This window comes from Primulina huaijiensis, chromosome 3 (assembly GCF_012295235.1).
Source record: "Primulina huaijiensis isolate GDHJ02 chromosome 3, ASM1229523v2, whole genome shotgun sequence".
Taxonomy (NCBI): Eukaryota; Viridiplantae; Streptophyta; class Magnoliopsida; order Lamiales; family Gesneriaceae; genus Primulina; species Primulina huaijiensis.
In genome coordinates this window covers 7,801,170-7,816,678 of record NC_133308.1, presented here as the reverse complement: position 1 = coordinate 7,816,678, position 15,509 = coordinate 7,801,170, and the positions used below count along the sequence as shown (strand labels likewise).

Sequence of the window (15,509 nt, the reverse complement as noted above, 5' to 3'; positions counted from 1 at the left end):
TATACTATTGGTTGAAACAAGTGTAAAAATTAACAATAAATTTAAGACCTAGAGACTTTAGGTAATGATTATTTTTATTTACTTGGAAAATTGAAAAATGATTTATAATTATTATTGGAACAAACCGGTTGCCAATGCCAACCCCTCTCCCGCCAAATTGCCTGGGAATTTCCCTCTTCCCGTCTAGGGTTTGAAAGAACCAAAAATTCCAGGTAAACATCTGCAAATATAGAGCGAGTAGAAATGTCGGCGCTCAGCTGGAGACATCATACACTCATACAATCACTACTCTCGCGCGGCCCAATCAAGGAGGATGATTTTCGCTCCATCTTCTCTCACGTCAGCGGGAAATCCTCAGGTTTGTATAATTGCTTCTATAAGTGCTGGTGTTGCTGAAGCTTGTTTTGATTGCCTTGATTTTATGGGGATTTGTGTGATTGTGTAATTTCGTTGGTAAAAACTATACTTTATCAAATGGTTTTGCGATTGTTATATGTTACATGTCGAGAACGCGCTGTTTAAGTCTTTTGTGTATCATATGTTGTTTTGCAGGTACACAGAAGCAGCATCAGCAGCTATTTAATGAATATCTTAGAAAAATAAATGCGGAATTAAACTATGTTCAGTTTGAGTTGCGAGCATGCAGAAACCAATATGATGGAAATGTTTACTATGGAGTTGTAAATAGTGTTTCAGATGATCAGTCCAAACTTGGAACAAAGTACACTGTGCCTCAGATTACTTTTTACAAAAGCATTGTAAGCTTCTTTTCTATGCCTGCCTGAGCATCTTTCTCTAGGATTAAATAAATAAAATAATTATAATAATTATAGAAATAATGAGAATTGTGTTTCTTTGTCTTATTTTTAATGTTCAACAGTGAGCATAAATCTTGTTTTACCACAATGAAACAAAACAAATGGTGAAATAAAGTAGATAAAAGTTAGAGGGAAAGAATAAGGAGCTATTATCTGTTTTTTCCTTTTGATAAGTTCCATTTTTTACAAGTCGCTTTTGCATGTCATCTGAATTTAATTTAGTCAATTGAGTATTGTTAATGTGAATGGTTTTGTTTGTAACACATTTGTCTCTCTTTCCTTGTTGCTGGAGGAGTTCAATTATCTGCGCAATATTAACTCCCATGCGTCACAATATAGAAATTTCATTTTTATTGGAGTAGGTAAAATATTTTCAGTCTGTCTCGCAAGGCATTGTCAATTAACTGAGGCGGAAATTTCCTCTTTGTTTCACTGAGTGGATGAAGTCGTTTGCTACAGGTTTTGGGTAATTGGATGATATGTATTATTTTAACTTCTAAATCAATATTTAGCTTAGGTACTTTCTAATCTTGTGATTTAAGGTTCAGAAGCCGAAGAATGCTGCTCATCTTTGATAGAAATACTGCAAGGTCATTGTCTCGATGAGAGTGTATGTTTCAACATATTTGATGTGAAGGAATATTATAGCTTTTGTGTACAATGTACCACTGTTTACCTACAGAATGGTTCGAGTCTTTTTACATCAATGATGATTTTTCTTTGCACTTTATGGTTAGTGGTTACTTTGTGGTTGATATTCATTTTAGGTTGAAGCTATTATCCAAGATGCAGAAGCCACTGGAAGCATTTCCAATATTGATGCTCTGAACACACGGTTGGAGACGCAGGTTGCTTGACTTCTTTTTAACCCACTATTTATTGCGGAAAGATATTTTGTTTGTGTATTCATAACTTATTCGGGCAACCCATTTGGATATGCATTCTAATAGAATTTGGTCCCTAGGTATCAGACATGAATTTGGCGCTCTTTTGGTTTCCTTTATGCAATATGTGATAGAGAAAAGAGGCAATTAATTGGGGTCGATATTACCTTGTACTTCGTTAAAACAGTTGCTAGTCTCTGTACTATTTGGAACTTCTGTTCTTTGGATTGCTGGATTCACGGAGTCACTGCCCTTCATTTTCTTGTCTCTATAATCAGTTCTTGCACCAGTCTGTTTTATTTGGAACTTTTGTTTTTTGAAATTGATGATTCATGGAGTTACTGGTTCACAGTCACAGGGTGGTGCGGTCCAGATCCCTCCTGCCTTGAAGAATTTCTCTCTGTCACAAAAGGAAAAAACTCTGGAACAATTGGCGAAGGATCAGTGGCTTTGTTCCACAACGGAAGGAAAAATTGGTCTCGGAGTAAGATCCTTTCTCGATCTTCGAAGCTGGTTCCGGAGTAATGAGGTTCCTGCATGTGAAGTTTGTAATGAAGCCGCGGTTAAGGTTTGTGTGTCCTGCTGAACTTTATTATTATTTAATATGTGTATTCATGCTGGTATTTGACAAAGCTTTGAACCATAAAAACCACCAAATTAACTCCTCGTGCTAAACTTCTGCAACAGTAGCATTTGCAGTCCAGCTGATTTATTTTCTGTATTTACATTGATCAAACTAAAAGTTGCCTATTACATCATCCACAAGAGGTCTTAACGTGATATTTGAACCCGCTTTTATTAGTTTTTTATCACATAATTATTCCACGATTTATATTCCCATTGACCTGTGCGTTAGACTTCTCAAATTCATTCTTTTGATTAGATACATGGTGACATCAGAAAACTATTTGTGTCCTATCATTTTGAGCAGGCTGAACTCTGTCCGAATGAAGCTTGTAATGTCCGACTGCATCAATACTGCCTGCAAAAGAAATTCTCACAACAAAGGGTACTATTCACCTGCCATGGTTCGTTTGAAATGCACTGTTTAACACGAGGGCGTGGATTTACGTAATTGTCTATGAAATGCAGATCGAAAAAGTATGCCCGGGTTGTGGTAAGAAATGGCCTGGCTTTATCTTCAAATCAGAATCTATAGAAGAAGATGATCTTCCTCATGTTGCCTCTCAGAACTCACAGCATTCTGAATCTTCCACGAGAAAGAGGAGTCGAAGAGCCCACCTAGAAGCCGATGCTGATGTCTCAGGTCTTTCTGACAGGAAGAGGATGACTCGAAGGTCTGCCCGACTAAGTGCCAGTTAACACGTGACACCTCCAGGCTATTTTCTGATGGCATGCCTTCATTTTTTGGAGAAACAATTTGGTATTAGGTTTGGATTGCTGCATTGCCATGTAACCGTGTTCAAGTTTGTGGGCGTAGTTTGAAATGTGTTTCAACTGTTTGCTGTAGATAACTGTGAATTTTATGTAGGTCAAACGTGCGAGTTATCTAATGAGTACTGGTGTTTTCATCGTATGACTAAATTTATTGATAAAAAGTAGATGCACACATTATTCTGATATTATACAACATTTAAAAGTATCACTCAGGTAGATATATGGGGATCCATGAAGTGTGTGAATCATTTGTTGAAATCATAAATCCGACTATATCATGTAAGAATACAAATTTAAAAGCATTAGATTATGTGGGGATGACTAAACAGAAGGCAATTGGAGCATGAGAACTTATTGCGATATTTATTGATCACTATCGCTCATTCGGGATTTCACTGTACTCGGTAGTGTTTGTAAATACTTAGAAAGTAATTATGGATTTTTTTTACAGAGTTTTGCAAATTTGAATAGGAAACGTCCATAATAATTTTTTTTAATCATTTGTAAATAATATCTCAACGTTTTCAAGAGAATAGATATCATGCTATCTGCATAAGTTAAAGCACATTGTGTAAAGGATGTGAGCTCCTAGAGTGCTCAAAGAGACAGCTGAGTCGGCAACGCCACCTGATTTCGAATCCATTACAGCTATCTGGCCATTTTTAACTTGAACTTTAGTCTTTTCTTACCCATGTTAGTTAAGGAAGAACATGCCACACAGGTACAATGCTTGAAAAACACTGAGAATGAGCACATTGTGTAAAGGATGTGAGCTCCTAAATTGCTCGAAGAGACAGCTGAGGCGGCAACGCCGCCTGATTTTGAATCCATTACAGCTATCTGGTCATTGTCAACTTGAACTTTAGTCTTTTTCTTATCAATGTCAGTTAAGGAAGAACATGCCACATCGGTACAATGCCTGAAGAACACTTGGAATGAGCATAATGTGTAAATGATGAGAGCTCCTAAAGTGCTCGAAGAGACAGCTGAGTCGGCAACACTGCCTGATTTCGAATCCATTACAGCTATCTGGCCATTGTTAAACTGAACTTTAGTCTTTATATTACCTATGTCAGTTAAAGAAGAACATTCCACACCAGCACACAGCTTGAAGAACATTGGAATGAGGTAGAGGTGTTAACGAACCGAGTTGGTTAGCGAGTTTTTCAAGCCAGCTCAAAAAATATTTGATTCGTATTCGAGCTGATCGAATTCGAGCAGAACTGGAACATGTTCGAACTTTTTTCAAGCCGAACTCGAACCCAAATTATTTTATCGATAGTTCGTGAGTCTTAAAATTTATTAATATAATATAATTATATATTAAATAAATTAATTTCGAGTGTTTCGAATACATTTTCGAACAATAGTTCGAATAGTTCGTGAACATATTCTAATCTTTTGAGCCGAATTTGAATTCGACCTTTAATTCCAAATGAATTTGATTTCAAATTTTCAAATTTCGAATTGAGCTCGAACTCGAATAGAACTAATTTGAGCAAAATTTAAATCTTCAAATTTTCATTATATTTGTCTCGATTCGGTTCGTTTACACCTCTACAATGTGGACATAGCTAGAAAATTTTAACTTTAAACAAGCATCTTTCACGATAGAAAAAATTCAACAACCGAGATGAGATAACAAATAGACAATATGTTTTTCATTATTATTTTTCATAAATACATAATTGTTATCAAAATTTGTGCATTAATTTATTTAAAAATTATAATGTATATTAATAAAAATTTGGAGATTTTAGAGTTATGTCTAGCCTTGTATCTTGTAAGCAAGTTAATGTAAAAGAGAATTCAGTTTGGGATGTCGATCGGGAGTAGGTTTCTTGTGAGACGGTCTTACGAATCTTTACCTGTAAGACGGATCAACCTTATTGATATTCACAATAAAAAGTAATATTCTGAGTATAAAAAATAATATTTTTTCATGGATGACCCAAATAAGAGACTTGTTTCACAAACTACGATCCGTGAGACCGTTTTACACAAGTTTTTGCCGTCGATCGGATATATATTTATCTAAACCCGCCCCGATTCGATAAATAATGAGATTCTCGTTGATCGAATTCTAAAAAGACTCGTTGTCACCCTGTTTTGCCCTTCCTTAAAGGGTTGTTGTATAACAAATGTCAACAAATATTTTTAAAAAATAATATTTCAAATATTTATGAGGATTTCATTTTTTTTTAATAATGATTGAACAGTTACATTTTCCAAAATATGCTTGTGCGGGACTAGCTGCCCGGCCATGGATGTGAATTCCTGGTTTAGACGCAGCTTTACAAGCTTAAAATCACCTCCACTCCCATCCTGTAGCATCCGGCTTCCTCGCCGCTCTCTCGGCCGTTTCCAGAAACAAAATCAAATATGAAGAGGAGCAGCTATACTGTGTAACTAATCAATTGGTAGAATTCGTCAAATCCTTCTCAAATGAAACTTTGAGAAGTTTCTCTCTTCCCGGTCTTCGCTCTTAATTATCGTCATTTATCACTATATGCATTATATGTCAGAATTTTTTTTTCCTCTAAAAAATCATGTTTCTACGTATATATAAACATGATAACCTATATGCGGAAGCAAATCGAGCGTTACCTCCGGCCATTGAAAATTTGTAAGTTCTCTGTTTTTCCTCCGATTGAACTCTTCTAAGCACTTCACGCTCTCTGTAGATGGTGTATATTTCTTATGAGGTATGTGCTTAAGGACCTTAATCGATGTTATTTATAGACATCTCATACTATCAATGAGTTATTGCGGGAGCTTGATTGTCAAAAGAAGAGGCGCATGCGTGCCTCAATTTTTCTAAAGTTGAGGCGGTGTACGCAAGTTTTGTCAAAATATGTAGGCAATGACCGTCGCAATTTCTTACACGTTTTATCTTCTTCTGATATGTGTCACTTTTTTTTACATTTTTCCACTTGACACATATATCTCATTTTACCACAGGAGAAAATAAAATACATGAATCAAAGAGATAAGTCATCTAAAAACGATTATTATCTTCCATGTATCACAATGTATTATATCTCTCAAATAATTTAATGAATAAACCCTATGTTTATTCGAGGTCCAACTTTATTGATATTTCTCAAATCAATGAATGTGTACACAATAAATATGAGAAAATATCATATCATAGTTTCATTAACTTTGTTCTTACAACAAAGTAACATAAAAGAACCAAGTCTCGTTTTTTCTGTATGATCCTTGAATTTCCATGGTGGAATGCCTTTAGTCAAATGATCTGCAATAATCAATTCAGTGCTAATGTGTTCGATAATTAGCTTCTTATCTTTTACACGTTTTCGTATGGCTAAATACTTAATGTCGATGTGCTTGCTTCGACTACCACTTTTGTTATTTTTAGCCATAAAATCAGTAGCGCATTGTCACAATATATTCTTAATGGCCTAGATATAGAATTCATAATTCGAAGCCTCGAAATAAAACTCTTCAACCATACACCATGTGAGGTTGCGTCAAAACAAGATACGAACTCAGCTTCCATAGTGGAAGTAGCAGTCAATGTCTGTTTTGCACTTTTCCAAGATACAGCTCCACCAGCTAGTATGAAAATATATCCTGAAGTGGATTTTTGTGAATCAATGCATCCAGCGTAGTCTGAATCAGAGTAACCAATTACTTCCAAATTCTCAGTTCGTCTGAACATAAGCATATAATCTTTGGTCCCTTGAAGGTACCTCATTACTTTCTTTGCAGCTTTCCAATGGTTTAAACCTGGATTACTCTGATATCTTTCCAACATCCCAACAATAAATGCAATGTCAGGTCTAATGCAAACATAAGCATACATTAATCTTCCGACAGCAGAAGCGTAAGGAATGTTTTTCATTTGTTCCCGCTCTAGATCATTCTTTGGGCATTGGCTCAAATTGAATTTATCGCCTTTCACAACGGGAGCTATATTTGGTGCACAATTTTTCATCCGATATCTCTCTAAAACTTTGTTGATATATGTTTCTTGAGACAGACTTAGAATACCTCGAATTCTGTCTCTATGTATCTTAATGCCAATGACATAAGATGCATCGCCCATATCCTTCATATCAAAGTGTTTAGGGAGAAACTGTTTGACCTCATATAACAAACCCTTGTCATTGGTTGCAAGTAATATATCATCCACATATAGAATAAAGATACATTGATTCATGATGTTTTCTACGAATCTGAATGGAAGAGATAACATCATGAAATTTTAAATACCATTGACGGGAAGCTTGTTTCAATCAATATATAGATTTCTTAAGCTTACATATCAATTGCTCACTATTACTAGAGAAGAATCCTTCAGGTTGTTTCATATAAACCTCTTCCTCTAGTTCTCCATTGAGAAAAGCTGTTTTCACATCCATTTGTTGCAAATCTAAGTCAAAATGTGCAACCAATGCTAAAATGATACGAAGAGAATCTTTTTTAGATATATGAGAAAAAGTCTCCTTATAATCGATTCCTTCCTGTTGAGTGAATCCTTTAGCAAGGAGTCTTGCTTTATACCTTTCAATGTTGCCTAATGAGTCTTTCTTTGTTTTGAAGACTCATTTACATTCAATGACTTTTACACCATCAGGCAACTGAACAAGATCTCAGACTCCATTAACTGCTATAGAATTCATCTCTTCTTTCATAGCATTAAACCATAGTTTTGACTCATTACAACTCATGGCTTGTGAAAACGTTTCAGGATCATTTTCGGCTCCGATGTTAAAGACCGATTCTTTTAAATATACAACATAATCACTAGATATTGCTGATCTTCTTATTCTAGTAGATCTCCTCAGGTTGTTTGGTTGATCAACAATTTCTTGTTGTTCTCTATTAACAACTTGATCTAATGGATTTTCATCAGCGATTTGTGGAACTTCAGTAACTGGTTGTCTAACACCCATTTGGTCTTCCATTGGCAATTTTTCATGTGCATCAAAGAAGCAATTGCAGAAATGAAAGCAATTCTGGTGCAAGAAAATAGATATCGATTGAGATAAACTACGTACTCCAGACTTTGCAAAATGATCTGCAAGTGAAATTGAAACCATTGAACTTGCATGTGATTTTGGGACCATGACACTTGATAAGAAGTCAAACACTTGGATAACAGGTTGATAGATAGAAGGCATTAGCCGTTGAGGAACATTTCTCCTATAGAGTCGAGAAATCGAAACCATTGGTCCTTTCAGAAAAAATTCATTCAAAAATGCTTCTTTTAGTAACTATCAGTCTAATTTTTGAACAAGGACTTCAAAGTTCAAAGCATGAAATGTCATGTAGAATGCTTTGATCAACCCAATTCACCTCACCATTCTCTTTATGTAAATTTTGCAGCATGTAAGTAAATTTTATACTTGTGATAAGATCATATACGAGTTGCGTGATGTACGACTGGCCAAGCTTAAACAGATTAGAGGGGAAAACGATTCGGTCTCCAACAGCAGCGCGTGTGAAGTTGAAATGTGTGACCTGAAATTCATATTACCCGTAGACTCCGTGTCAACTATGGAACAAAAGTAACATGACCACCCTCAAAAGTCATAAACCATGGTGAGGCAAAAAAAGGATCTTGTTGTTTCTTCAACAATTTCTGATCTCTAGTAGATCTGTCAGTAGGATTCGAACCCAAATGATGTTCTGACCATTTATCAGAGAAAAAAGAATGAACGAATCTTGTAGGATTCCCAAGAAATTCTTCGATTTCTTCTGGAAGTAGATGATTAATCAATTTTATCCATTTCTGTGATATGTTGGTAATTTTATGCTTTAGTTCAGTTCTTTTCTTTTTTTTTTTTCATTAATTTTTACTTGCAAAGGGGTCACTTCTTTCGTGAGTTCGTCAAGTTGACTTTACTGATTGAGAAACAGATATTGACCCTCACTTTCTTACTTGTTCTTTGAGAAAATTAGGAATTCTGCCTTCATTTTGTTCTCTTCATGTGTCTCAGTTTTCGAAGTTTAAAATAACGAGTCCCCTAATGGAATAAAAAAGAGCCAAAGATTAAAATTGTTGTTTCATCTTCTCAACCTGCTCAAATTTGAATTCCTTTTCATTTAAGGGGAAAAAAACAGCAACCTGCTTGTTCTTATGAGACTCTGCGTCGACATATGTGGCTGACTACCGGTATATTTCAACTTCATGGTGGCTAATTACTAAACGCGAGCGCGTGATGCGTATTCATCCATTCAATGTTTATGTAAAATAATATTGCTTGAATGAACAATATCATGGATCGTTAAGGATCAGCTGAGTGATAAAGTTTATACAATATCAATTTACTTGCTAAAACATAAAACCTAGTGAAGCTTGTTGCTGGATGGCGACTTTCAAATGCAAGATGTTACTATATTCGTTCACTGCCAAACGTTCTCTTCGGAAAGGTTAGTCACTAAAACTACCTGCCTAGTATTCTACAGAACATTAATTTACATATCTTCCGTGAGTGATTACCATCATGCTTGAGATCTCTGGGCAAAATAGAATTTCTGCTCAAGGGCTCGCTTTCATCCATTCATAGCGTCCCGGGAGCGGTGAGTCATTCACAAAGTCGAAGTTGTATCTGTAAATAATGAACAAACGGGTCACTCCACTAAACCACGCCCTAGTTATAAAGTGTTAAAAATAACTCGAGGCAGCATACTTTTCTATAAAATGGCGTTGCATGGATTGCTCCTCAATAGTAAAGAAATCCTCCAACTCAAGCGGCGTAGGCATACTTACGAGAACAGCATTTAAGGGCACCCTTTGGCTAGGGGTCCTGAAATGCATCCTTCTGGTAGAAGAGCTCGGGGTCACTGCAGCCCTAGTTGAACTACAGGGAGTGCTTTCCCTAGTGATCCAGCTGAAGATAATAATNCCCATGCCCTATCATGTTAACTAAGCGCTACATGAAGGAAGAATATTTGACAACAATGAGATGATACTAATTAGACGCGTGAGATTGGTACAAGAAGAGCAACCCAAAGTACTAGTTTTGAGCCTTTTGTGGCCCCTTCAGGACGACATATGCTGCAATCAAGGATAAGGTTCTCTGCCACTACAGTACAGGACAAACAAGTTTTAGAAAGTAAATTTCTTCCTTCTTGACTATCAAATTTCCTTTTTTACTGTCAAATCCTTGGAGAAAAAGACACTGCTTCCGGTTAATGTTCAATGTCATGTTAAAAAACACAATCTAGCAGAGGGTTACAAAGATTAATTTGCACTGAGCAAAAAAGCTAAATGTTAGTGAAACCAGTCACATTCCATGGGCAAAAATTTCAGCAAAATGGTTTAATCACGCCTTCATTGACCTACTGCAACAGTAAGGAAAAATAATAGAAGTCACTAAAGTTTAAACATGGCAGCAGCTGTGTATGCGAAATGGAACAAAAATTGAACTACAATAATTGTGGGGTATCCCTCTGTGCCTGTGTTGTCTTTTTTACACACAGAGTAAGTGGGGCAGTAAAAGATTCGCAAGCCGAGATCGTTTATTTCATTAAAAATGAAGGTACATTGATTTTACTCAGTTTCCACATATGACATAAGATACTAACACAATGCACTGAAATAGAACGAAAAGGGTATTTCAATAAATACTCAGTCTCTCATGTGAAAGGAAATATAATTTGAAAGCACTAGTTTAACTGAAAACAGTTGCACATAAAGCTCAGCAGTCAGCATCCGTTTCAGCAAAGAAAAAAACTGAAGAGATTGAAGAAAAATCAAGTCGCAATCCTTCCCAACTCAAATAAGAAAAATTCTTTATAGAGCTCCATTCAGAGCACAAATGCGAAGGTATACTACTCTTTCGCAAGAACCAGATATTTACACAGCAACATGAAGAAGAACGAAGACCAATAATGGATAATCTTAAAAAATTAAACAGTTAGAAATCTCTATCTAATTCATCAAAATCATTCAAATATGTCGATTCTGACATGAATACTGGTTAACATGAGTGAGTAGAAGTTGCATGAGTGAGTGAGTGTACCTGTCCCTGGCTTCAGTATCGAAATTACTTTCACCGAAAGAGGCGTCGATTCCCAAACCACCCGCTCCTATCGAACACGAAATCGAAGCAGCTTCACAACACTCCTCGGAGTGTTTCTGTCCTTGGAAAAAGCAGCTACGACTCCGGCTTTTTCGCGAATTATGCTGCGTCGGCTGTTTCTCCAGCCGCCGCGAGCGAAGCTCGAGGTAGCACGAGTCAGGATTTTCCGGAGCAGCAGTAGAAGCGGCGGTGGACTGGAGGCGCTGGAGAGCTAAGGTTTTGGCACGAGTGCGTACGCCGAGCGATGATTGTGACATTTCCATGACCGGCGTTTCACCGGAAGTTTTGGCTTTCCTCATGTACTTCCCCATATCCCTGTGAGTGAAGAAATAATTCACGAAGACAGAGAGGGGGTGGCTCTTTCTTTATTATATGTAAAATTAGGGTAAATATTTTAAAAATCCCTTACTTTTATTTTTGATATATTTAAATTTCCACGTGTTCCAAAAAAAATTTCTAAAAAAATTGTTACCATCCCTTAAAAAAATTTATTACAATTTGATCAAGAACCCAAAATTTATATATAAAATCATCAGTTGTGCTTAATCCAAAAATTAGTATACATTTTCCATCATTGTGTCATCACCCACAGAGCAGGTCTTTCATAATACGATCTCGTATATCTTTATTCATGAGACGGATCACTCATGTCCATATTTACAATAAAAATTAATATATTTGACATAAAAAGTAATACTTTTTCGTGGATGACCCATATAGAATATCTTTTTCACAAAATTGACCCGTGAGACCGTCTCACAGGAGTTTTTGTGTCACCCACATCATAATTTTCTTACTTTGTGTCCTATCCTTGGTTGTATGTAAGTAGTACGTATGTTGGCACTAATAAATTTGGTATTGGAATGTAGTTTTTTCCGAGTGAAAATGAGTATAAGAATATCTTCACAAATTTATTTTCCTGAAATATTTACTTTTTGGAAAAAGGTGAGGCAAATGAAAACAATGGCGCTTTCTTTCTTTTTCTTTTTAGTTTGAAAATTAAAGAAAGAAACAAAAGAATGAAAAAGGAAGGGTCATGCTATCATGAAAGAATGATATATTGACTTGTGTAAAGCAATAAAGCCCATTTGACATGAAAGAATCTCAATCACAAAGTAAAGCCCTCTTTTTATTTCCCCAAAAAAAAAATTAATAATAATAATAATAAAGCCCTCTTTTTCATAAAATTCATAGATAATAAAGAAAAACATGTCTTTTCTTGAAATGCATGCTTTTCTATTGAAGTTCCTGAATTGCTTTTCGTTTTTCTTTTCTTAAATTTATCTTGAAAGCATGAGTTATTAAAGTATCCATGTTATCTAGGGTTCATATACCACATACATATTATACTAACATCTGTATTCTCTCACATTCATTTTAACATTAACGCTCATTATTTGTGGGTTTCATTGTCTGATCATTTATCTTTATTGTTATTTTATATTAAATAAATATATTTTCAATTTATTTATACCATTTAAATGATTATTACTTAAAATAAATAATAGTATTATTTATAAATATATTTATTAATTAAAATTATTTCATCTTATTTTAAATAATAATTATGAAATCATCAGTTTGAGCTCTGAATGGATTGTGCTTGTTTGTCACATTCATAGTTGAAAATCAAAATTAAAAAATTTCAAATAATAATATTATTTTATTAAAATATAATAAATTTTAAAATAATTGTTTTCCCTAAATGCTCTTCAATTGTATGACTAGAGGGGGCCAATAAGGAACGATTTTAGGTTTGGCAAGAAAAACGTGGGACTGGTAAATGACACTACGATGAAAGCATCTATTTCTCACTTATTTTATCGTATTTAGATGTACGTCGAGTAGTTATATTACGACTAAATTAGTGGCTTCTTTGAATAAAATAATATGCTGTGCTCCATAATTGTTTTTCAGCCTTAATCTATGCATGGGCTCAACGTGGGCAAACATACATACGCATATATATGTCAAAAACTTGTGTGAGACAGTCTCACGGGTCGTATTTTGTGAGATAAATATCTTATTTGGGTCATCCATAAAAAAATATTACTTTTTATGTTAAGAGTATTACTTTTTATTGTGAATATATATATATATATAGTTGCACATCCACCGTTCACATCTATCTGAGCAACGATCACATATATATTTAGGCTCAAAATTTTAAATTTTTATTTGCTAATATTAGATGTTTAGCTCTTTACACTAAACCTAAAAAAACAAATGTTTTTTCCTTAATGACCAAATTTTAAGCTCATATATTTAAATTTTTACATGCTATTACTGGCCAGATACAACTTATATCCTTCTACATATTGTTTTCTCTTATTCAGTTGCTGACTTCACACGCATTGATTTAATGTCATACCAATTAATATTACTTAATGTTTCATCTTCCATATCCTCGATAAAATCCAGAAAGATTCACTTTTTTCTTTCAATGTTTTTCGATCATTCAATTTTTTTTAAAAAAAATTTTTGTGCTTTTTTTGTAATCGGAAATGAATTCATGTATATTTTTCGGCTTTAGAGTTTATATTTTCTATCAAATTTTTTTGATTGCGAGTTCTATACTCGTCGTCGTTTTCCTATCAACTAACACGTGCTTCCGGCCGTATGTAACTTGTATTCGAACTTTATGACACATTATTTCAGTTTGTCGATTAACCGGTGCCTTTTTACTTTACTAATTATAAAAATTTTGCTTACACTGAATTAAGATCATGGATCAGCCATAAATTTATCTATATTGTTATATAATAAATTTTAATTGGATTGGGCTAAAACCACGATTGGGCTAAAACCACCATAATTTAATTGAACAAAAATTAATTTTTTTTAAATAACCGAGTCATTTTTTTATTGTAACAAGAGTTTTCTTACACGAATACAATAAAAAGGGATTAAAATTAGGCATCACCATGAATCACTTATAAATATTTTTGAGGTAATCAAATATATATATACACACACATATATAAACTTCGAGTATTCTATATAATTGTGTTTTTAGAGGAAATTGTGACCAATAAATTCATTGCTCGGTCGGGAAAGTAAAATCGAAAATTAAACTTCACTTTGATAGGCCATAGAACCTAAAATATTTCGATGGAAATTTGAAACAATTGTTGTAGCTGTTGAAATTTAATATTTTAATATTGAATATTTGAATATTGAATATTGAATGTTGAATATTTGAATGTTGAAACTTAGGTAAAATTAGGTGTTGAATATTGAAATTTGTGTGTGATGATGAAGGTAATGATGTAATTTATTTTTGGATTATTTGTAAAGATTTTCTATAAATAGATATCTCATTTGTGAAGAAAATCATAATTGAGTTGAGAGAAAAATATTATAAAGTGTGTAGTGTGATAATTTTGAGAGTTTTGAGATTTTTAATTTTTACCGTAAATTTTTATTTTTTCACAACACCTTATGAGCACGAAGCTCTAAAAGTCCTCTGTATTTTTCCAAGCTCCAAAACAGAAGAAAAATATAACAAAAATAATAATATTTATTTATTGTTTATATATTTAATACATAATGTTATTATAAATAATAAAAATAAATTTTTCAAAAAACTTGTTATAAATCCTGGGAGGATGTTAAGACGACATCCCACACTCCCGGTAAGGGACACGACAAGTATAAAAGCCTATAAGATTTTTAAACAAAATATCTTATGACATTTCATTATAATATTTTGATATGATATACATAATTATTTAAAATATTACTAATATTATATACACCATATTATTACCATAAAATTATACAAATACATACATTTATTTTCTTGTACACCAACGGTCATAAACGGTAACAAAACGGCTAGTTTTTGCCCTATAAATATGATCTCACAAATATATTCAATCACTCCAACTTTCTCTTCTTCTCTAAAATTATTCTTCATCAAATTTTTGAAGAAAAAAGAAGATGGCTTTCACAAAGTTATTTTTAATTATTTTGGTTATAATAATCACGAATCTTGTACTTATCGGAGAATATCCTCCTCGTGTGTTTTCTTTATTTTTACGAATGCTTGTATTTGTTGTTTAACCATTACTTTGTATTGCAATATTCATTAACTAATAAAATGCATCGTAATTTTTTTTAGTACCACCATGTCAAACTTGGCAAAGCTCGAATTCATTGCTCTTGATATTACGAGAAAAAATTATATGCCATGGACTCTCGATGTAGAAATGCATCTTGAGTTATTAGGTCTAAATGAGACCATAAAAGAAAATGGCATATGCACATCACAAGAAAAGTCAAGAGCCATGATATTTTTGCGTCGACATCTCGACGAGGGATTAAAATGTGAATATCTGATTGAAAAAGAT

The 15,509-nt window shown here is 34.0% G+C and overlaps 2 protein-coding genes across 3 annotated transcripts; one reads left to right on the top strand and one right to left on the bottom strand.

The window, feature by feature from the left end:
- The first annotated feature begins 103 nt into the window (after nt 1-103).
- Nucleotides 104-3,230, top strand: LOC140973455 (uncharacterized). 2 transcript variants are annotated; one of them, XM_073436250.1, is made up of 6 exons: nt 104-358; nt 553-758; nt 1,586-1,666; nt 2,061-2,270; nt 2,634-2,711; nt 2,795-3,230. In XM_073436250.1, the coding sequence occupies exons 1-6, from the start codon at nt 244-246 to the stop codon at nt 3,023-3,025; spliced, it is 921 nt and encodes a 306-aa protein (XP_073292351.1). In that variant the 5' UTR covers nt 104-243; the 3' UTR covers nt 3,026-3,230. The 2 variants fall into 2 exon arrangements, with proteins under 2 accessions (XP_073292351.1, XP_073292350.1); XM_073436249.1 differs by having other exon boundaries at nt 106-358; nt 2,055-2,270.
- A 6,082-nt stretch (nt 3,231-9,312) lies between these two features.
- LOC140973454 (cyclin-dependent kinase inhibitor 3-like) lies at nt 9,313-11,518 on the bottom strand. Its single transcript, XM_073436248.1, has 3 exons — nt 11,098-11,518; nt 9,763-9,963; nt 9,313-9,681 (listed from the first exon to the last, which is right to left on the bottom strand). Exons 1-3 carry the CDS (start codon nt 11,466-11,468, stop codon nt 9,612-9,614), a joined length of 642 nt encoding a protein of 213 aa, XP_073292349.1. The 5' UTR covers nt 11,469-11,518; the 3' UTR covers nt 9,313-9,611.
- Between the last annotated feature and the right edge of the window lie 3,991 nt (nt 11,519-15,509).